The 22,509-nt window shown below is 43.1% G+C and overlaps 3 protein-coding genes across 3 annotated transcripts; 1 reads left to right on the top strand and 2 right to left on the bottom strand.

Annotated features, from left to right (window-relative positions):
- Window positions 1–578: 578 nt before the first annotated feature.
- On the top strand, window positions 579–2,053 carry LOC120664431 (inactive protein RESTRICTED TEV MOVEMENT 2-like). Its single transcript, XM_039943664.1, has 2 exons — window positions 579–896; window positions 1,014–2,053. The coding sequence occupies exons 1-2, from the start codon at window positions 776–778 to the stop codon at window positions 1,856–1,858; spliced, it is 966 nt and encodes a 321-aa protein (XP_039799598.1). The 5' UTR covers window positions 579–775; the 3' UTR covers window positions 1,859–2,053.
- Window positions 2,054–2,229: 176 nt separating this feature from the next.
- Window positions 2,230–6,173, bottom strand: LOC120664429 (ATP-dependent Clp protease proteolytic subunit-related protein 1, chloroplastic-like). Its single transcript, XM_039943663.1, has 9 exons — window positions 5,842–6,173; window positions 4,767–4,882; window positions 4,450–4,668; window positions 4,263–4,367; window positions 4,091–4,153; window positions 3,123–3,234; window positions 2,968–3,029; window positions 2,681–2,863; window positions 2,230–2,606 (listed from the first exon to the last, which is right to left on the bottom strand). The coding sequence occupies exons 1-9, from the start codon at window positions 6,044–6,046 to the stop codon at window positions 2,505–2,507; spliced, it is 1,167 nt and encodes a 388-aa protein (XP_039799597.1). The 5' UTR covers window positions 6,047–6,173; the 3' UTR covers window positions 2,230–2,504.
- Window positions 6,174–9,435: 3,262 nt separating this feature from the next.
- Window positions 9,436–15,311, bottom strand: LOC120664428. Its single transcript, XM_039943662.1, has 7 exons — window positions 15,082–15,311; window positions 12,509–14,440; window positions 12,373–12,430; window positions 11,852–12,000; window positions 11,436–11,522; window positions 10,389–10,517; window positions 9,436–9,826 (listed from the first exon to the last, which is right to left on the bottom strand). Exons 1-7 carry the CDS (start codon window positions 15,157–15,159, stop codon window positions 9,743–9,745), a joined length of 2,517 nt encoding a protein of 838 aa, XP_039799596.1. The 5' UTR covers window positions 15,160–15,311; the 3' UTR covers window positions 9,436–9,742.
- Between the last annotated feature and the right edge of the window lie 7,198 nt (window positions 15,312–22,509).

Raw genomic sequence — 22,509 nt, 5'->3', positions numbered from 1 at the left:
ACGGGCATCGGCCCGGCCCACGAGTGAGCCATGCCGATTGCCATTGCCGCGCGCGCGCGCGTGTGAAATGGGAAATCGGTGGCCTGGCCGGTGGAGATGACTTGCGACGAGGACGCAGGGTGAGCCAGCCAGGAGAGGAATTGAAGAGGCATCCCCTTCCCCCCAGACGCTGGGTTTCCCATGGATCCCTTCCATGGCATCGTCTCGCACGGGCCGCGCCGGCAACACACCATCCATCGATCTCCCTTTCTCCTCCCTCCCGGTTAAGAAACTTGCTTGTCGCCCACGCTCTTGTTCGTGCTGTCCCACAAGCAAAGTTTGGAATGCATGCGCCATCGCCTTATATATACTCCCTCCTTCCCCGTTTATAAGGCATGGTGGAACATGACACGGTCTTCTAAACAACACTTTGACCATTTATTTATCATATATTATATCACTTTTGATTATAAACTTATAATCATTGTAAAATATATTTGATTATGAATCCAATCATATGAAATTTGCATTATAAAAATAAAAATTTAACAGTCAAATTATTGGTCAAAGATGACAAGGTTTGAATCTTGATATACGTGTATGCCTTATAAACAGGGAAGGAGGGAGTATATCCATGCTGCGGCTGATTGATCGCAAGCATTGAGGCACTCAGCTAGCAAAGCGCGAGCCTCCTCAGATCATCCACCCTTGCTGATATTGACCTACGACCACAGCACCGGCCAGGTCAGATCCTTTCTTGGCTCTCTGGAACTGGTCATCGAATCGACTTGAATCCATGGCGAGCGGCGGCAGGCAGGCAACCAAGCCGCAGCAGCAGGCAGCTGAGCAGGACTTGGACCCCAAGTACGAGTGGCAGGAGAACGCCGCCAGCTTCGTCCTCCGCCTCCACCTCTCAGGTACCGTACATTCAAATCACCTTCGTCTTCAGCTCCATCGTCAAGCTATTCTTCCTCCATTTCTGTGAGCATGCACGAGCATGACTGCCTGCGTTTCTTCTGCATGATTGTAAGAAGGCTTCAGGAAAGAAGATTTCAGGGTACAAGTCGACGGCGTCGGGCGCCTCACCGTCCGCGGCCAGCGCGCCGACGGCGGCAAGCACTCCCGCTTCAGTAAGACCTTCCAGCTGCCCGCCGCCTCCAACCTCGACTCCATCACCGGCCGCTTCGACGCGGGCGTCCTCACCCTCACCGTGCCAAAGAAGGTCGTCGACGACGCCAAGCCCAAAGAGGACACCAACAAGGAGGCGGCGGCGGCGGCGCCGCATGGCCAAGGCAAGCCCAAGGAGGACGAGGCCAAGAAGCCACAGGCAGAGCACAAGGAAGCAGCGGAGGTGACGACCGCCAAGAAGCCGAAGGATGATGCCAAGCCCAAGGAGGACGCCACCACCAAGAAGAAACCTCCTGCTGCTGAGCAGCAGGTGGACGCCAAGAGAGGCAAGCCAGAGCAAGAGCAGCCCAAGGCGACCGCGCCACCAGCAACCGTGATGGAGAAGGAAGCCAAGCCTGCGGCCGAGGCCGCCGCGCCACCAGCAGCCGACAAGAAGGAGGCCGCGCCCAAGCTACCGCAGGCCGACGCCGAGAGCAAGGCGGTTGATCCGGAGAGCCTGGCGGCGGTGACGGCGAAGCGGCGCGCCGAGGATGAGAGGGCCAATTCCGCGGCCGCGGCCGAGGAAGCGGAGCGCCAGAGGACCCGCCGCGCCCTCAGGGAGCGCGTCCAGGAGGAGTTGGAGGGGCTCGCCGGTTCGGAGTGGGCCGAGAGCTTGGTGGAGACGGTCAAGAAGAACAAGGAGGTGATTGCCACGGCCGTCGCCGCCTTCTCCCTCGGCCTTGTCGCCAGCAGACTCTTCTGCAGGAACTAACTCCTCATGCAGATCCATGTATCTGGCATCTCAAATATGTATATTTCCCGTGGATACATACAAATACAAAACTGAACTGTAAACTTCTGCAGTGATGAATTGACAAAGCTTCAGAAAACCTGATTGTAAAGCATTCATTCATGTATTTACATCAAGCTCTAAGTTCGGAAATATTATGGTGAATTTCCTTGAATATCCTTACAGAGAAGGAACCGGTGCATCAGTTCATCAGTGAAACAAGCCGAAGTGATCGTGGTCCATCAGTATTCCAGGTTATCGCTTTTGCCAGTTAGTTATCACCAAAAGAAGAGCGCACATGAAAAGATACCCACCGATCAGCAATAGTCCGGACCATTTGCTGAACTGGATGCTTGGCTAAAATTCAGATAAGCTATCATTTCCACTGGTGAATGAAATATATATGGATACAATAGCTGCGGGCTGATTGTAACCAAAATTACACATACATGATGATACACATCACAACTTACACTACAGTTCAAAACATTTCACTATCCAGCATCAGTTCCAAGCTCCATAGAGATGATTTTTTGCATTGCACATTTTACAAGACGCTGGCTTCTTTGTATTGCAGAACCGCATGATCATCAGGATGGAGCATACCATCCTGATAAAACTTTCTAATCTACCTGGGTGCAGTTGGAGTCGACCATCTCCCAGCTCCAGCTGCTGCACGCTTACCCGATTGCCGCATCTCCTGTGCTTTGGCCAGCTGTGCAGTCAGATCCTAATCCACAAGAAGAAATAATCAGTGGAGAGCTACTTATGGAAACTAAAGGTGAAAGAGGGATAGCAAGATACCTTTGGCTTGAAAGAACCATCCAATGAGTGCAAGATCGTATCAGCAAGTCCATAATCGATGGCCTCTTGCGCACGGAAGTACCTTGGGCCCTTAAGGAATTCAGCGAGCTCTTCCTTTGGTTTACCAACTCCTTTTGACAATAGATCAAGGTAATAATCTGTGTTTGTATCCAACTCTTTTGCCTGAATGCAAAATAAAATATTCAGTACAACAGTTATCGATGGTACAGGCATAACTGAGAGTGGGATGTTGAGATATTGGAGATATTTTTAAAGTTGAGTCTGACCTTAATCCACATATCAATGGCGGCTCCACCAGATTTGTGGACCTTAGGCAGGTGCAATTTAGCTGCATTTTCATGGTGAATATTTAGGACCATTATATATGCATGCACACATGCGATTGCAAAAGGAGTAAGGAAGCTTAGAAAACGTAACATACTGATTGAATTTGGAAGCACTCCTCTTTTGCCCTTGAAACCAAGGGACAGAAGCATTGCAGCCTGACCATATGCCATGCTAAGATTGATTGTGTAAACCTTGGATTTGCTTCGCTGCAAAACCAATAAAATAATATTTAAAGTCAGAGTAAGCAGTTTTAGAGAATATATACTTATGTTTTACTTTGTTTCAAAGCAAATAAAATCTTAATAAAATGTGTCATGCGCCAAGATTATTCAGCATAGTCCCCAAAACAGGAGTTGTGTGTTACTTAAGTATAGTATCCATCATTTGTTCCCTTGCAAACATTCTCCCAACAGCATGGGTTTACACATAATATATTGCCTGATAACAAATCCACTAAGAATATGTGAGTAATGTGACAACCTGTGCTTCTCAATTGTCACTCCACATCACATAAATTGTATAGGAAGGAAATAACCCAAATTGATCTTGATTTGAATTAAGGCCACCTTTTCCCACATACTTATTGATTTTGGCTTTAACTTCAACCCAAATGATTATTAATGAAAAGAACATTGTCATAAGCAGTCATTCAGTTTAAAAGATAAAACAATCATATCCTTATCCTTTTGTTGCTTCAGTTTTAATGGTTCATTACTCAGGTCAACTCAAGTGCCCACAGGATGAAAATGTGCAATAGATTAGAACCTAAACATTTTGAATAACAACTTAAATGTTATGAATAACAGCCATCATCTCTAGTAGCAACAGTTTATCTTGCTTCCTGGTTTTTGGGCAAAAAAGGAAGACCATTAAATGAACATATCTAACTGCTCTGGATTCTGGAGTCACGATCCCAATGGGTGCATGCACTCAAGTATGCAAAGAAATTCTTTAAGACTACATTAAAAAATAGATTGAGTCTAAGACAATGGTAATAACATCATTAATAATGGCACAAAAGTCTGCTTGATTTTCAGCTAATGAGAAAAGATGCATCCTTACATTGATAAAATCAGCAATTGCATAAGCATCAGTTTCAGATGCAACAAGATCATTATTTTCATCCTGTTACAGAACAGAAGGTGTAGTCATAGAAATAATGCCAATATGATATGTCGGAAACAGATGAAAGATGACATGGTTTCCTATTTTCAATATTCAAAAAACTACTTACCATAGTTCCAGTGGAGTTTATATACAGATAAATGGGTTTTGTGCGGTCATCATAATCTAGCCACAGAAATTGCGCAGCAATAAGCTCAGTTACTGCCGGAACAATCTGCCAATATAACAACAAAATAGGTTGACCCAAACCTAATACAATACCAATAGTGAAATAAGGTGGAAAATTGATCTCTCACAGGCATTCCAAGAAATATAATTCGAGAGTCCAGTAGCAACGATGGCAGATCTGGAGCAGAGCTTCTCATTCTTCTATATCCTCTCCCACCTCTGCCCATGCCCATGCTCATGCTGCCCCCCATGCCCATGCCCAAGCTGTAACTTGCAGGGCCCTCATGCATGCCTGACAAGGTGTACATACCAAATTCATCGTAACTCCTAGCAGCAGAAACACTTTCCTACAGTTCATAAGCAAAAAAACGTCTGAATGTTGCATTAACGTCATAGAATGAACTTAACAATAGAAATAAGAATAGCTACATATAACATCACTAACCTCGGTAACTTTTTGGGATTGCCGATTATAAGGATTATCATCGTTCATAAACATTTCCATCTGAGCAGGACTTAATCCATAAAGGAACTGAGGAACATTCTTGTAGTTATCCATCACTGCCAAAAGACATAATACTTTTAAATCGTGCAAAACAAATAGTTGGTACTAAAGAGTTGATTGATAAGACCAAGAAGTTTGAATACCGCTCACCACCACACCCTAAAAGGTAAAAGACGCTACAATAATCATGCATGAATAATTTGATAAACTTTATTCCAAGCATTTGATGGGTGTTTAGGAAAACAATAGGGCCTCTGGTGCAGAGATCCTGAACCAGCTAGTAAATTTGGCCCCTTTGCCAAGAACTAAACTACCATATGGTATATTCAACTTGCGCTACATATTTGCCAAAAGCTAAAATGGGGGTAGCATATTGCAGTTGCACATCAGGTAACCTTTACTGATATTCATTATGGACCATCGCAAGCTCATGAAATTGGCCTCGTCTCCAAATTCAAGTCAATGTAACATCTGAAACCTAAAACTTTGCAGTAGGCAAATGAACAAAGATTCCACTATTTTCATATAGATACCACTATTTTGTTGAACAAGAAGTCCGCAATTTAAAGCGACAAAGAAAAGCATAGCATCTGTCAAATACTGGTATGCAGGCTCAGTCAGGTTTGTTGCTATCTTACTTTTCCACGCATTTGTTCTTAAAAATCATCGAACCAACATGCCATGGTAAACCATTGGTTGAGACAGTACATTACTATATTAGTATTCTTAGATGCCATTTTTATTTATCTTTTCTTTAACACAAGCAGTGGTTAGCACAATTGGGTTGTCTCAGTACAGTGATCTAGCACATGTTGTAGCTGCCTCAATCTAATGTCTATATTCCCCTAAAAACAGCGCAAATCCGCCGCATATTGCTTATCGGTTATCAGTGACCGCATATACTTCCTTAATCGTTATGAGGACGCGAGCTAGCTTAAATGGCATGACCTAGCAGGATACTACCAAAGTACCAATAGACATCACAGGCGGTAGTTGCAAGCGAGATAGCACTTACGCCCATCCTTGAGGTTCTCCTCGCGGAACTGCTTGGGGATGTGGTCGTAGTTCTTGCGGAATCCGACGCCGTCGCCGTGGTAGTAGTGGCACCTGCAGGTGGCTGGCGGCCTCCTCGCGAACCTCGCCGGCGGTACCGGGGAGGAGGAGGGCAGGAAGGGACTCCTAGAGGAGGTGGCGGCGGGGCAGCGCAGCGCGAGCGCCATGGGGGAGCGGAGCGTGTGGTGGCGGAGTGGGGAGGGGGACGGCTGGGCTTCCCTCCGTCTTGCCCTGCTGCGGCCTGCGGGGGGGATTGCAGGTGCCGGATGGATAACTGGAGAGGGGTAAATTGGGAAATTTAAACTTTTCCCCTCTCTCCTCTTACTCCTTTTTGCGAAAATCGCCAGCCCAGGATCGTATGCTCAAAGTGGGCCTATTGATCTAGCCCACAAGGCTGGAGGCAGGCCCAGCTGAGGAAATGCTCTTGGGCGTTTTATCTATTTTTATATTTTTTAAAAACATTTTTTACAGAAATATATTTTTGGTTTGACAATTTACAGTTTTATACCCCTGGCGGTAGGGACCCCCTGCCGGGCGGTAGGGACCTATATGTAATTAAAATTTAAGTTTTATCGCATGGAGGCTCCCTACCGCCCGGTGGAGGGGGGCGGCATGCTCCCCCCAATATAAAAGCTGAGGTCCCCCCACCTGCATTTGCAGCAAACAACATCTATAGAGGGAAAAAGGAGAGACGTGAGGTGAGGGAGGGAGTTGCAACAGCGAAGCCCTGCCGGATTTTAGATCCGAACCGCAGGTAACCAATATTTCTCAACTTTGTCATTCTAAATTTTTTGTATTTTTAATTCTGTGATTAATGTTTTTTATAATTGTAACCGTTTAGGGTTCGAATTAGTGGTTATAATTGAAGTCATACCATGGTTTTAGAAACTGGTTTAATTAAAATTAAATCTTTGAATGGTTAGATATGTCGAACAAGGTGGCGTTTCAAGTTCATTACGGTGATTTCTATAGAATTACTCGTGATTCCTATGAAGTAAATCTATCAGCATTGGAACGAAGACAATGCAGTCTAGATAAACCCCTAGAGAGGAGTTTTGGTTCCATACGCAAATGGCTTCACGGGAAGTTCAATGTGAATACAAAGACCAATTTGCTTACGGTTCGTACCGTGACTTCCTGGGAAACAAATGAGGATTTCTGTGAGTTGACGCTTATAAATATTACGCAAGAATGGAAATATTACATGCACGCAGCTCTTCAAAGAGGGTGGCCTCTTGCAATGATAATTCAGATTCACCAGAAGGTCGGTGATTTAGGTGAAGGATCTAACACACACAACATATGACTGAAATGAAGAGTTGGAAGAGGATAAATAAGAAGAGAACGTACAAGCTCCAGAACCAGAACCAGAACCACAAGGTTTAGCAGATGAAGACGAGCGGATACCTAGAATTGTGGAGGACATGGAGAAAGAAGACCAGGATGCACAAATAATGGAGCAATGTGGGGACTCATCGGACGATGAGGACGATGAGCGCTTCCCAGTGCTAGGTGAATGGCGTGAAGAGGGTTTTGTAAATCCAGTGGTAGAAGATATTAGATGTCCAGAGTTTGAATACAGAGTGAATGAGGTCATACAAGGGGCAAAGTATCGTACCATTGAAGATGTGAAGGATGCTGTGAAAGTCTAGGCTATATCTCTGAAGAAGGAATTCAGAGTGTTGAAGTCTAGCAGCAAATAATACGAGGTGAGGTGTGTAGATAGAGACTGTACATGGCGAGTACATGAGTAAAAGGGGAAGTTCAAAACACACTGAGAATGTTCAATTGTTACATTACATACTTGTAGATTGACAGGTGTTGTGGGACATCACCGTAATATCACATCTACTTTCGTGGCCAAGAAGATGTATGTGGTGATTCTTGATAAAATAGATTACGAGCCTGCATTGATAATTAGGGACATTGAACATAATTTCCAGTATGTGATCAGCTATGCAAAGGCTTGGCGGGCTAAACAAAAAGTGTTTGAGATGCGGTTTGGCACTTATGAGGCTTCATATGACAACTTACCTCGTATGCTTGAAGCAATTGTGCACAGAAATCCTGAAAGTGCTTTTGATACATACAGTGTACCGAGCTTGTCAGGTGGGCCAAGCATCTTGCTGCGAGCTTTCTTCTACATTGGTGCATGTGTGAGGGCCTTCATTTACTCCCTTCCTGTTCTGTGTATTGACGCCACTTTACTGACAGGGAAATATAAGGGAACAATATTGACGGCGATCGGAATTGATTGCAACAAGCAGATAGTTCACATCGCCTTTGCCTTTGTTGAGAATGAGAACACAAAAAGCTGGTACTGGTTTCTTGAACGTCTGAAGAATCACGTTGTTGCTGGAAGGCCTAATGTTTGCCTTATAAGTGATAGGCATGTAGATCTCCTTGCAGCTATAAGCCAGCTCCAAGAAGGTAGTCCATTAATTAAATTAAATTGCTATAAGGTCTCCTTGCAACTATATCATTAATTAAATTAAATTGTTTTACAATATTAATGGATTCATACGTAACTTACCTGCAGATCACAAGTGCGGAATCCGGCAGGACTTCGTTGTTGCAACTCCCTCCCTCACACCACGTCTCTCTTTTTTCCCTCTATGGATGTTGTTTGCTGCAAATGCAGGTGTGAGGGGGGGCCTCAGCTTTTATATTGGAGGGAGCCCTCCGCCCCCTGCCGGGCAGTCGGCCTACCTGCCGCTCCTCCACCGGGCGGTAGGGGCCTCCATGCGATAGAACTATATATAGGTCCCTACCGCCCGTCTGCGGAGCGGCACGGGCGGTAGGCCCCTTGCCGCCCCCCTGCCGGGCGGTAGGGGTATAGAACTGTAAATTATGAAACCAAAAATATATCTCTATAAAAAATATTTTTAAAAAATATAAAAATAGAAAAAACGCATGCTCTTGGACTTTCAGCTTGTGGGCCTATCCATCCATCAACTCTTTAGTTTCGACCACCATTTTATCAGCGACGAACATGGGTGCTGCTCGGGTCCCGCGCATGAGGGGATCTATCACAGCAGCCCATTCCTTTAGAATTTTATATTTTGGATCTAAAATCAGCTCAACAAACAAACCGATCCACATATATAATTCGTTCAAATTTATTGCTGATATAGTGTTTTTTATTCGAAATAATTTTTCAATTTATTCCAGCAATAAAAAATTGTTCCGCAACAAAAATAATTTTTTTGCAACAAAAAAAATTATTCCACCTTATGCAATACTTTAACTGCCAGTCAGACATGTACCTCCTGCATTGGTCACGAACATCCGTTGTGTACGTCCGAGCAGTAATTACATCGGGATGGGCATATACGCGTATGCCGTGGAAAAAGTGTCAGAACCAAAGGCAGTCAGGTTCCTATTTCGGTAAAAACACCACCACCGTCAAGAGCTGATTCAGACTCCGTGCTTAAATATCATCACAGGTGTAAATAAATGAAGAATGGTTGCAAATGTTGCATGAATCCAATTGCTCCTTGCACACGTGCATCCTCCTGTCTTCCCTCTCTTTGGATTATTTTCACGCTTGCAGTGGTTGGCTCTTTGGCTCCCTCGGGTGCCAGTTTTCGAATGAAATTTTACTGCCTTGTAATGTTAAGCACAAACAGAAAGAAACGGTGCAAGGGCGTGAAGGACTTGTATGCTCGTCAAACAGCACAGAACAACAGAAAACACATGACACTACAACCATTTACAGACAGCTGACCCAGGTTGGACACAGGTGTGACTAACTAACATGGCAACATGAAGGAACATCCTAAATGAACAGTCCTTACTCAACATTTACTGCTGCTATCGTTGTTAATGAGGGGATCATTCACAGCGTGCCAAAAGAAACGAAATTAGTGTTCTGGCTTCAGGTCACAACCAATGTACTGTCTCACAGCATCGTGATTTATATGAAAAATAAACCTCATATCCTTTATCTGCAAGAAAAATCAAAAGCTAAATAAGCACAACACGGGCATATGTAATGAAATACATTGTCTCAGTGAAATAACACGGGGAAAAGGACTACTTATTTTTTCTTTCAAAACCAAGGACAGCAACTAGCACAACACTTAAGTGAAGGAAAAGTAATTTTGACATATCTGCTTATAAATGACCATCCTATTGATTCATATTATTTTTTAAATGCTAAATAAAGTCCAGAATAACAGAATGGCAAGTAAAGTTCAAATAGTTACATCCTATCAGTAAAATTATAGACTATATAGTGATCGATAGAAACAGATTTTGAATAACGGTTACAACCAATAGTTGTATCATTAGAGTATATGACAGGATTGGAATAGTAACAAAAAAAAAGATAGGTAGACCACCAAGTCAGGGATGTATTCAAAATTGGAGTTTGGGGGGAGGGAGGGGCAGGTGCTCTGATTTTCATATTATAGTAGGAAATGTATACAATAAATAGCAACGACACCGGCCGGATAGGAAAAGGAATGTATGCACGTTTTAATTAGAAATCAAAGAGAGTATCGGTACCTCAATTAATGAGTCAGAGCTTAAGTTGATGCGTTTGCAGCTTGGTATTTCCTTGCTATTAACAAATATTGGACATTTTCCAATATTCTTAATATGAAAAGATCCAGCTTCATCCATCTTGATAACAGCCTGATTGTCAGAACAATGCATAGATTAAATATAATGGTGCAAATACATGTGAAACGAAGAAAGTGAATTAGCAAAAACAATGAATTATCATCTTTTGGGGCGGTGTGCAAACTAAGGGGAATAGTATATGATGCAGTCAGCAAGATGAATTGATGAAACCAACTGGCCACCACAATGTGAACACGGAGAACTGTCATTAATTGCTTTTGAAAATGGTTCAGAATAACATGATCAACAGAAGTGATGCAAAAGTTACTGCAAGTCTGCAAGTGGCATTATGAGCATCCAGTGCCACCCTTTCAGTAATTCCAATTTCCAAAACAACCTTGTGGTCAATTTTTATACAGCTGAAAATATTTTTTACACTTGTACACAGTCAAAACGTTAAACAACTGTGTTAAGGCTTTAAAATCCCCAACTGAAATACAAATTTATGATATTAAACAAAAAGGAACCTAGATGAAACACAATTCATTGACTGCATACATTAGCAGCAAGTATTGCCTACAGATAAAGTTGGCTAGTGGCTACTTTTCTAATTCAAGCAAACCTCACAGCCTGCATGCTAAAATGTGTTTGGAAAGCGTAAGAGCAACAAGACACGTGTAGCAGTACCAACGTCTATCAAAGCCATGAAGGTGGTATAGGCAAACTGTGTCTGCCAATCAGACAGACCCACCTGAGGTGCTAAGATAATGTTTTGCCTTAAACACACCGCAGAGTAGGACCATGCAAATGATGTGTGCAATTGAAAATAAGAGATCATACAATTTAATCTCTCATTGTACAGGGCATGTATGTTTCTCATCTTTAAAAAAAACACTAATGCAGTCATGTCCACTATAATTGAGCATCAGCCATTCATAAGGAAATGTAAGTGATATTTCTTTACGCACAATGGAATGTTCAAGGAATTACCTGTCGGCGAGATATTTTATTTGCCCTCCCTTCTTTTCCCAAATCAATGTCAACTTTAACATCTTCCGTCTCTCTTCCTAGAGTAACCTGCATGAGCAAAGAAAAAAAAAACTCAGAAGATGGTAGCAAGATATACACAATATCCACTGTTAGTTCGTAATGTACAAAAGCAAGATGGTTGAATCTCACGCCTCCTAACCATGATCATTCTCAGATCAGAACATGAAATTCCGAAATGGGAATAAAAAGGTGTGCCTGGTGTTATGACAGATACTAGATCTCAAGTTCTAGAAACCAAAAGCGCTATCACTCACTGCAATTTTCCACCACAAGATATAGATATGAAATTGTGCACTTAGTTATCCTCCCTCGAACTTACATCCAATAACCGATTTAGCTAAAAAAAGATTGCTGACCTCAGGATCCTTTATGTAGTATTTTAAGTGCAATCCATAGATAACTGCGAAGGCACCATGTGACATTATAGCTCTGTTCATATAAGATCGAGCACCCTGCTCCAATCTTATCAATGCCTTCCTGCTTTCTGGGTGATGAAATCTGGTAACTGAAAAGGTCAAAAAAAGAAGAAGAAAATAAGAACACATTCTGTTCCATTGTACATAGCTTTTACGACACACAAGCTACATTATCATAAGAAGACCATTTGCAGTACAGGTTGCAGTGATTCACCTAGATTATTAATTCTTCATATTTTTAAAACCTATGAATTATATCATTTCTAAACCCTCAGCCAACCATTTGCATGTAAATTAACGATTTTAGATTCAACAGCACAATACTTCAGCAAACTCTATACAGCAACTATTTTTATTTTAAAAAAAAAAAGAAAAAAGGGTGCATTTCTATACATTAGTTTTATTAATTTGCCATACATATCTTGAACAGCAAGAAAATTAAGTAATGCATACACATTTACCTTCAGGATGCATCAAATCAGAGTCTTGATCCCACGGGATGAGATCATGGTCAAGAATCTGCAATGAACATGGTACATGACTAATCAGGAACGTCATGGTAAAGAGATCCTAGTAGCTGAGCCAAAAGATACTTACCAAAGCTTCTAGATCATAGTAATTTGGAATATCGTTTTCATTGTCAAGGCATTCTTCTGCTTGAGTTGGTGTTGCCACTGTTGCAATAGGGTCGTGAATCCCCAAATCTGACAGTGCCTTTGATGGCATAGAGTTATGTAGAGCAGCCTCGACACCTAATTCTGGTTGACCATCCAGTGAGTTGTGTTGCATCTGATCAGGAGCTTGAACTGAATTTTGTGAAGTCAGACCATGAGAGTTATTAAAATTCTCATGTTGTCCTAAACTGGAAGGTGATCGTTTACCAAATCCAGCAGCGCTGAAAGAGGGCAAAGCTAGCATGCATGTGTTTGCATCATTTGTGTCAATATTAGTAGTCAACAGGCCTCCACTTGTTGAAGGACCTTCTGACGGCTTAGCTCCCAGGACACCACCTTTATCATGTGCCACTGAAGCTTCTTTTTGTTCTGAAGTGGATGACTTAATCTTCACTGTTTGTAGTGAAGGATGGATGTTTACCATATCCTCCACCTTTATTAGGGCCATGTCATTTGCTTTGGAATGCTCAGCATTTGATGGAGGGCTGGTTGCAGGGGAGACTGAATAGATAATGTTCTCGGATTTCTGGCCCAAGGTAGACGTACAGCACTCAAGAGGATACTCACGAGGTGTAACAACATCATCGTTGCAAGGGATTTCAGGATCTTCTGTGTTCAATTTGCACTCAACATACAGACCAGGACATGGCACTTCTAATGAAGTAGGAACCAACATTATACCAGAAACATCTACATTACTTTCCACATGGTCAGGATCTATTTGATCACAGGACATATTGGCTTCATCATGATGCGCCAGATTTTGCATGGTTGATCTAACCCCAGGGACAACCTTGAAGGCAGGATCATCTAAATCCTCCTGGTTTCCCTCGCTTGGAGAATTCAAAAAGTTTTCACCATTCAGGATATCAAATTCTTCACTATTGCTGAAAAATGGAAAGTCCATGAAATCTGACGCATGATCTAAACCAGAAGTGCAAATCCCACCATCTAAATTTGCTTCAAAGGTGAGAGGGTCCCTGTTTTCTGACTTTACATTCTTATCATCACGAAGATTGAGCGTGCCTCTTCGCTGAACCCCACTCCAAACTGCACCAGCAGATGCTTCAGAACCCTCAGGTTGACCAATCACTTGGAGCGGGATAGGTTCCTGTACACTTCCACTGAAATGGTTAGGGATCACCAACGCCTTTGAGTCTACCACTCCATTACCACATTGAGTGCTCTCCAATTGCTGGAACTGCATAGAATCCTGAAAATCTGTGATACTCTTTAGAGAAACATTGTTCCCTTCACCATTCCCATGATTATTTGCAGTGTAGGCATGATGTTCGTACATTTGACCTACATCTGAGTAGCCGTATGAAATGTTATTGGTGTCATCCCCATCTCTTACCATGCCCTCAGCATGTTTTGTGTGAAAAGGATGTCCACTCGTTCCAGGATATGTATGTCCACCATTGTAGCTTGCACCCACTTGCCCATAGCGGCTCACTGAACTGAGCTCAGGCTCAATATTATTAGGAACGCCTCCACAGACACACTCATTACCATTTGCTATACATGAACAGGGGGCAACAAGAAATCCAAGGTCTGCAGTGTTACATGGATCGGTGCATACTCTCTTTCTCATTGCATAATATAGGTTCTTCACACTGTCAATTTTCCGTTTCTGAAATGAAAAATCCTTTGCTTTCGAATTGAAAAGTTTATGTGCCTTGGCCGGGTCGGACATGGAGAGTTCATTTTCATACTCGGCCATCCGGGAAGAAGCTTGTGTTGAAACCTCTGGGTCATATAGCAATGCATTCCATCGATCCTGTATTTCTTGAAGAGTGAATTTACGGGAAAAACATACAGCTCCTTTTGCTAAGGACTCCAACGAGGCACCGGTCTACAAGTATCACAAGGACCAGTTAGGACTTGCCACAAAATAGAGCATTAGTAGCAAAGTCATGTGGGTCCAAGTTTTGATGAAGCTTTCTAAACTTTGAGGTTTGGTATCCAGAATCAGCTTCACAAAATCACAAGCCCAGTTATTAGGAATTAGGATTACAATGTCAGTATGCTGACTAAAGATAAATAATAAGAATTGCTCAGGATATATTTTGAGGGAATTTTTGCTTAGAATAAAGTATAGCTGCAATGCAAATAAGGGAATTTCTAAGGAAACAAAACTTTCGCCATTTTCAAGATTTTAAATCCCAGAGTACGACTAGAATTACCACAATCAAAATTTCTCTTAACTGAGAAATGCACAACGAAATTCACGATCACAGGAGAGGAAAAGCAAAATTGCTAAAACCACCAGGCGAACTCATTCCAATCTGATTATAGATAAGCAATTTGACGAAGTGGGAGGATTAAAGTTCTAACTACCCGGTAAACACGAATCCCTTTGAATCCGTCGCGCTCCATCATAAATAGCCCAGGAACAACATCAGACGCTTCAATTGACATTTGGTACATCGGGACCAACAGTACGGAGTCAAGAAATTGGGATTGGGGATGCAAGGTGCCTGGGCGGGGGATTACCTCGACAGCGTTCTTGAGGAGGATGTCGTCCTCGACTAGCCAGTTCACCGACGAGGTCGACGCCGAGAGGGCGCCCATGTCGGCGCCGCCGCCGCCGCTTCGAGGGAGGGTGACCAAGAAGGGGAAAGGGGCCGGAGTTGGGGACGCGGGTGGTTTAGGGTTTAGTTGAGAAAGGCGACAAAGGAAAAGGGGGGAGGAGTCGGGGGGCAACCGACGAGAGTGGCGAGACGAGAGGGGAGAGAGTCGGGAGGGATCCCATCGGGTTGCTCGGTCGGCTGCTTGGCGCTCGCTTGGGTTGGGCCTGGAGCCTAGGCCGCTTGGGCTGCCCCGCTGCTTTCTTCTCTGCTGGGCCTGGGCTGTTGGCTGCAGCAGATCTGGTCTGCTAAGGGCACGTACAACACGCCGTAGTCATCCGTCGACATGCAAGGATTGTTTGCAGACAACCCCCTCACGAGCTGCAGTTACTCCTGGCTGTCGACTCGTTCGTCTACGAGGTTTCACGTGCTCCGAGACAAGTAGACGATGAAATCTGGTGTTGTACGACACGCTGCCGGAAGACAACGGAGGCACAGGATCCGCTGCGCAGTTGGTTCGACCTGAACCTGCGCCCTCTCCATGCACGTCACATCCTGCACCGTCACAATCTACTCTCAGACCACCGACATCTTCTCCCTAGCGGGATTCCAGCCACTATGGCGCAGGTAAGAAATAAAACGGTACTCTCTCATCATTCTCGTTCTTTTCCCCCAAATTTCAAGCCTATCATACTCTAAATCATCAACAATTTGAATCATCGACAATCCTCTTTCTATCCGCCAGCCATGGAGGAGCGAGTTTTTCAATCGGCAAGAGTCATGCGAATTATTTTAATGTATTGGCATTCGCTCATATATGCAATAAAATGTCAATAAAGATCGAGTATGCATTAGATCACCATAATTTCTATGTCAAAGAATGAATTAAACACCTTGCAGACAGCTAAACAGACAACATGTTGTATAAGCTATCTGTTTAAACTGTCTATTTATGCTAAAGAGACAGCAGATGTCTGCACGGTTGTACTTGCCCTTAGTTGGCGTTGCATGCTTTTGTAGTTTTGTACACAGCACAGCATCAGAAAAGAAAGAAAATACTTATAAAAAAGGAAATAGGCGTCATCATTTCATGCCGTAATAACAACACGCATTGGATGTGTCAGACACCTTGTCTACTCTCTCTCTCTCTCTCTATTTTTATCTACATATGTATTAGGTTTGTTTTACATTAAATTTTGTTCACATTTATAGAAAAAATAGCATTTACAATATCAATTTTGTTTAGTTGAATCCACCATGAAGTATATGTTAATAGTACATATGTTGTAGCATAGTTGTTGCTATATTTTTCTATAGATTTAGTCAAAATTAGACAATTTGATTTAAGACAAAAATAATATAATATGTAAATAAAAACTGAGAGAGTACATACTCATGATTGGCGCTTATCCGTGTTGTTACTTTTTTCAAAATTAAGAGAATTTTCTCTAATTTTGACAAAGATTTATGGAAAAATGCATGAAGCCAACCATAAACTATGAGCATCGAATTAGTTTAGTAAAAACCATCATAATTACAGACCTGTTTGGCAGGGCTGGCAGGGCTCCAAAATCGGCTCCAAAACCAGCTCCAGCTGGAGCCCTGCCAAACCGTTTATTTTGGAGCAGCTCCAGACAAGGAGCCGCACTTGAAGCCCCTTCCCGCTTCCACTGGAGAGGTGGAGCCACGGAACGTGGCTCCAAGCAGCTCCGTGAGTACACCACTACTAGAAGCTATTTTGCCAAATATTTTTCAAAACAGCTTCAGCTTCACTAGAAAAGTCGCTCCACTAGAGGAGCCAGAGCTGGGGCTGTTTTTTGAGGAGCCGGAGTCCTACCAAACAGGCCCTACATGTCTTGATAGCACATTTACATAAGAGTGTCTATTTTTCACTTGAGTGATTTGAGGTAACTCCAACTCAAATTTCTGAGCCATTAGATCTAAAGAGGATGGCTCAGATTCACCCATTCTCTCCCCATCTTATCTCTTCAAATTCTTCTTCTTCCTCCTCCTCCCCTCCCCCACCCTCTTCTTTCCTGCGCCGGCCCTCCCGCTGCCGTCGTCGCCCCCGTCTCGGCACCGGCACGATAGCCATCCTCCACCGCCTAAGCTCGCGGCGCCACCATCGCCGACCACCACCGCTGGGCTGCCCTGTTGCCGCTGGCTATCCTTCTAAGGCTAGCGGTGAGCAACCCCCCTGGCCCTTCTCCTGCGCAACTCCGAATCCTAACCCGAAACTCTAATCTCGCCGGAGCTATACTCAGGAGGTGTAGATAGAGAAGAAGAAAATTCGAGCAAGTAGAGTCTTCAGTTTAGTTTCCCCTTTCAGAAAGTATATATGCGCGACATGTCAAAACCTACGACTAGAAAGTACTAATCGTTCTCGATCGATGGTCGCGGGAAAGAAGAAATATGTTGGGCCCCATGCTGAACCCTGGTCCAAACATGCATGATGCATGCATGCATCTGGAGCAAGCAACCAAGGTCCGCCGGTGCCATACCCGTGCACGACCTGAAAAACACACTCTAACCAACCCGTTGCCACGTACGCGTGGTGCGTGTACACAACAAAAAAAAGGAGCGCCGATCGAGAAGCTAGCCGTGCTGGCGATACTTTTGACGGGAAAAAATGGGTAGGCGAGGCGTAGGCTACGGCGGCGGCGTCGTCGTCGTGTGCAGGCACATAGATTTTTTGGCGTAATTTTTTGAAAGAAAATTTTACTATTTCGGAGCATTAAATAAAGTTTATTTACAAAATTTTTCACAGATAAATTATAAATCGCGAGGCGAATCTAATAAGACTAATTAATCTATGATTAATTCATAATTAATAAATAATTATTGTAGCATTACTGTTGCAAATCATGAATTAAGTAGGTTCATTAGATTCATCTCGTGATTTACAATCCATCCGTGTAAAAAAGTTTTATAAATAGATTTTATTTAGTATTTTATGTATGTGTCCAAATATTTAATGTGATGTTTTTATATAAAATTTTGGAATTCATGACCTAACAAATGGCACCCAGAGCCGGCTAAGCGGCGAGATGACGTCAGTACGTCTGCTTCTCGCCGTCGCCGGGTCCCGTTCGTCGTTTCGCCTGCGCCCGGACGGTATACACGACGTGTGCATGCATGCCATTGCCCCGCACCCACCCACCACCCACAGACCCACCCACAGGAAAAGAGATTACTCGGCTCGGCTCACTCCCGAAACTACCGACTTTTCTACCCACCCCATCACCCGTCGCTGGCTCGCTGCTGGTATTCTACCGTATACCTCCACCAGTCCAGCCTGGGTGACTTCGCCGTTTGCTCCAGCTATGGGGCGCCGTGCCGCCGCCGTCGATGGCGTCCATGCATGCGAGTCCGTTGCTCCCGCCGTCCCGCGGGACAACTCATACGATGTGGCCCGCTCGTCATGACCATGAACTACGCGCGCGCTGACCCGACGCCATTCCACGAACGTCGGAGGGCGATGGATTTTTTTCCCCCGATTCCACACCGGCAACTCCGCGCCATGCCTGACCGGCGGCTCCACAACCTCTTCCTTTCCGAATACAGCATGTGGATCGGCGACGCCCCACACGGCACAGCCCTTAAACATAAAGACCTCAACACATGAAATCGACCGAATAATTATTGGCGCTTACTTATTCGTGTTGTCGATAGAGGTGTCATTTAGTGATTCTTAGGTGCACGCCCAATCTTCTTTAATTTAAAATTTAAAAGAAAATAATATAAAATTTTGAACTAAAGAGGGTTGGCGGTGCGCCTAAGAGTCACCAATTTGCATCCTAGTGGTCGATGCATCATGGGTACGTCCCAAGCCGCTTAAAAATTAAACTACATGCGCAAGAGATTTCCTTTTACACATGGTTATCCGCAAACGGCTGCCTTGGTCGATTTAGTTTCATGGCATCCAACTCTTAAGAATTTCATGAGCTCGAAATGTAATCACATCTGTACACGCTGTGATTTTTGCTTCAGGTAATTTAATAAAGGTCCTCCGGGCGGTCAAAAGGTTTCCGAAACTGAGAATCAATGTTGACCGTGGCTGCCCGTATCTGCCTGGAGTCCCATGCTTCAGGGTTCTTTGTTTTTTCTTTGCCGAAATCTTCATTTCTATAATTCCTATGTTTTCTTATGGCTCTCCAAAAAGTTTATTTGTTCAACGTAAATTCAGCACATATAAATTATTCTATTTTAAAAGGGGTAATTCGGGTCCTCCTCCCTCTCTCTTGCTACTGGTATAGTATTCCCTTTAATTTGTTTCTTTTTATAAGCGCACGCATACTCCTCTAAGAATTTAAATCTCGTAGACTTCAATCAACAATCAGCCTCTTAAGATATAATTGAGGTATTGTTGTGAAAATTGTCCGAGTCAAAACGAACCATATGCTTTGGAATGGAAGGAATATATTACGTTGAACAAATATTTATGCTACTGCCATCTGATAGCTATTCAATGGTACACTGCACTGCCATCTGATAGCTTTTGGATGGTGCCGAGGCTTACCATAGTTCAGTTTTATTCTGATTAAATAATATCCCACCTAGATATGCAGGCTAGGCAATATTTGAAGAGTATTACTAATCTCTCTAAAATAATACAAAATCCTATCTGGATGGTTTTAAATCGCCATCCATAGCTCCTACTATATCCAATTCACATGTATAAAATAATTTATTATAGGTGGGATATGATGATAGCTATGAGTATACTAAGGTGAGCGAAAGTGTGATATGCTAATCCTGAGAGCGTCCACGCGGTTTGGCTGCCGTTTGATTTGGTGCCTACGCCAGCGTGTGACGGAGTATTAGCGAACTATGGGCGCAAAAATAGGCGGCCTGTGCATCGTCATACAAACTATTGTAGCTGCAACGCTGGATCTAAATCAAACGCACCCTAAATTTTTTGAGGTCTACCATATTTTATATGAAAAAGGTTGGAAGTCAGACTATTATATAGTGAGTATTATTATTTTGAAATCCTACTTACAAGATATTTTTAAAATCACCTCACATAGTGTTGACTGCAAATCTGGTCAACACATGAAAGCGGTAGCATGTGCAAATCGCAAACTATCCTCACCAGCGAGTACCTCTGTGCCAACCGGTCTGACTACCTGGCACGACCGGTCTGACCGGTCATTCAGAGATCGCCGCGAAAACCTAGATCCACCTGTTCGGGAGGGACTCCATCGGAACTAATGGAGTTAGGATTGCCCTGAGATCGGCAGGACACTTAGGACACATTCAAACACCATAGAGACGAAGGAAGAATAATGTGGGGTTGAAAAAACTAGAGTTAAGAGATAAAAAGTAAGGATAAATCTGTTAATTCAATTGGGGATACCCTCAATCAATCATGGCTCTTCATATATATAGGGTGGGGAGGTCCGTAGTCTGTACCCGATAGGTTTCAAAACTCATGCATATCCTGTGTCAAAACACAACCCCTATCTCGAATTTGACTGTTTCGATCGATCTGACCGGTCGGGACCGGTCTGACCGTCATGGACCAGTCTGACTGGTCAGACCGAGGTGCCTGCAGGCCTTCCTAGAGGCCTAACTTTCTCATCCGGACTCCAAATTAGACGTTCTATATATGTATTTCGATCGTCTCGACGAGATCTATGCAATGGTGCAGTCCAATTTGCACTTTGACAACCTAGACCTGTCTAACCAGTTTCCATGACCGGTCTGACCGGTTTGCCTAGATTATCCAGCATACATCGATATTTGTTAATTTTGGGTATCAACGCTATCGTATCCGATCCACATGTATAACATGATTTTAAAAATATTTATAGGTGACGGTTGATAATATAATAATAAATGTGAGTGTGCTAAAAGCACATTCAAATTAAAAGCCAAATTGTGGCGTGCGAATTCCGGATGCATCCAATCCAAATTGGCCACTTGTTTTGACACCCGCGTCTTCACTAGTATGTGCCAGAAATATTTTCACTTAAGTCGAGCATCTCCAACAGTTTGCCAAATTAGATTGGCATATTTGAGTTTTGGCAAAAACAACAAAAAATACCTCTCCAATAGTTTGGCAAAGAACTTGGCATTTTTTGGCAACTTGGAAAAAACCTGCCTCGAGCGCGCAAATATACGCGCGCGGCTCCGATTTGGCATCGGCGTTTCTCACGAGGAGAAACCAGGTGGGAGGATGAAAAAAAATAAAAAACAGAGAGGGGTTCCTGATGCAAATATATAAGAGAGAAATAAATATTTGGCAAGTTAAAAATAGCAAATTCTTGGAGATGCATTCTTTTTTTAGCTTGGCAAATTTTTTAGGAGTTGGCAAATTACAAAATTTGGCAAGTTAGAAATAACAAACTCTTGGAGATGCTCAAGGAAACTCCCCCTGCGCAATGTTGTGCCTATTGCCGTTGATGCAGAGCTGGGTCCAAATCAAATATATCCTATATTTTCTACATGTCTACTATTTTTTGAGAAAAAAAAGTTAGATAAAACTTGAGATGAAGGATGTGGTGGATATGATATCCGTCTAGATATGCGGGCATGTGTATTATTGACTTCTTAAAAAAATATACAAATCCTACTTACGCCATAGTTTTAAACCACATAACTGTTATTGTATCCGAATCCAACCCACATGTAAAATATAATTTTAAAACTGATTATAGGTGGGAAAGTGTGTTCACCATCAGTGGTATAATGATGAATGTGAGTATGCTAAGGATGTGTTGTTCAGATTAGAATCAAAGTGCCGCGTGCCAATTCCAAATACATCCAGCACGACTGCTGCTTGATTCAGAGCTGATGTGTGCATCACCGTGCGCCAGTTCATTTTTCTGCTCGAGTGTTGGCAAACTGCGAGCGCAGGAATTAGGGCCCGTTTAGTTGCCAAAAATTTTCACTCAAAAATTTTCAACTCCCCTTTGAACACATGTATGAAGCACTAAATGTAATTAAATAATAAAACTAATTACACAGTTAGGATGTACACGACGAGACGAATCTTTCGAGCATAATTAGTGCATGATTAGCCATAAGTGCTACAATAACCCGCATGTGCTAATGATGCGGTCAAAGGCCTCAAAAGATTCGTCTCGCGGTTTCCAAGTGAGTTCTGAAATTAGTTTTTTAATTAGTGTCCGAAAAAACCTCCCAACATCTGGTCAAAATCTCGATTTGATATCCAAATTTTTTTGTTTTTGAACTAAACGCGCTCTTAGCCGCGTGCGTATCGTCGCACCTATTGTTGGCAGTGAAGTGCTCGTCAAAACACGTCCTAAATTTTTACTACTAGTATTTACCATGCTTTTTTTTAAAAAAAATGGACAAAACCTGGGATGATTGACGTGGTGGCTATGAA

This window comes from Panicum virgatum, chromosome 3N (genome assembly GCF_016808335.1).
Source record: "Panicum virgatum strain AP13 chromosome 3N, P.virgatum_v5, whole genome shotgun sequence".
NCBI classification, from domain to species: Eukaryota; Viridiplantae; Streptophyta; class Magnoliopsida; order Poales; family Poaceae; genus Panicum; species Panicum virgatum.
This window is presented reverse-complemented; position numbering and strand designations above follow the sequence as displayed.

Excerpts from the sequence above, each read along its gene's own strand:
- LOC120664431 (XM_039943664.1), top strand. The coding sequence starts at position 776 with ATGGCGAGCGGCGGCAGGCAGGCAACCAAGCCGCAGCAGCAGGCAGCT. Across the intron at positions 897-1,013 it reads CCTCCGCCTCCACCTCTCAG|GCTTCAGGAAAGAAGATTTC; the intron begins GTACCGTACATT and ends GATTGTAAGAAG.
- LOC120664429 (XM_039943663.1), bottom strand. The coding sequence starts at position 6,046 with ATGGCGCTCGCGCTGCGCTGCCCCGCCGCCACCTCCTCTAGGAGTCCC. Across the intron at positions 2,864-2,967 it reads CCATTGATATGTGGATTAAG|GCAAAAGAGTTGGATACAAA; the intron begins GTCAGACTCAAC and ends TTTTGCATTCAG. Across the intron at positions 2,607-2,680 it reads ATGGTTCTTTCAAGCCAAAG|GATCTGACTGCACAGCTGGC; the intron begins GTATCTTGCTAT and ends CTTGTGGATTAG.
- LOC120664428 (XM_039943662.1), bottom strand. The coding sequence starts at position 15,159 with ATGGGCGCCCTCTCGGCGTCGACCTCGTCGGTGAACTGGCTAGTCGAG. Across the intron at positions 14,441-15,081 it reads TCCTCAAGAACGCTGTCGAG|ACCGGTGCCTCGTTGGAGTC; the intron begins GTAATCCCCCGC and ends TGATACTTGTAG. Across the intron at positions 11,523-11,851 it reads ACTACATAAAGGATCCTGAG|GTTACTCTAGGAAGAGAGAC; the intron begins GTCAGCAATCTT and ends TTGCTCATGCAG.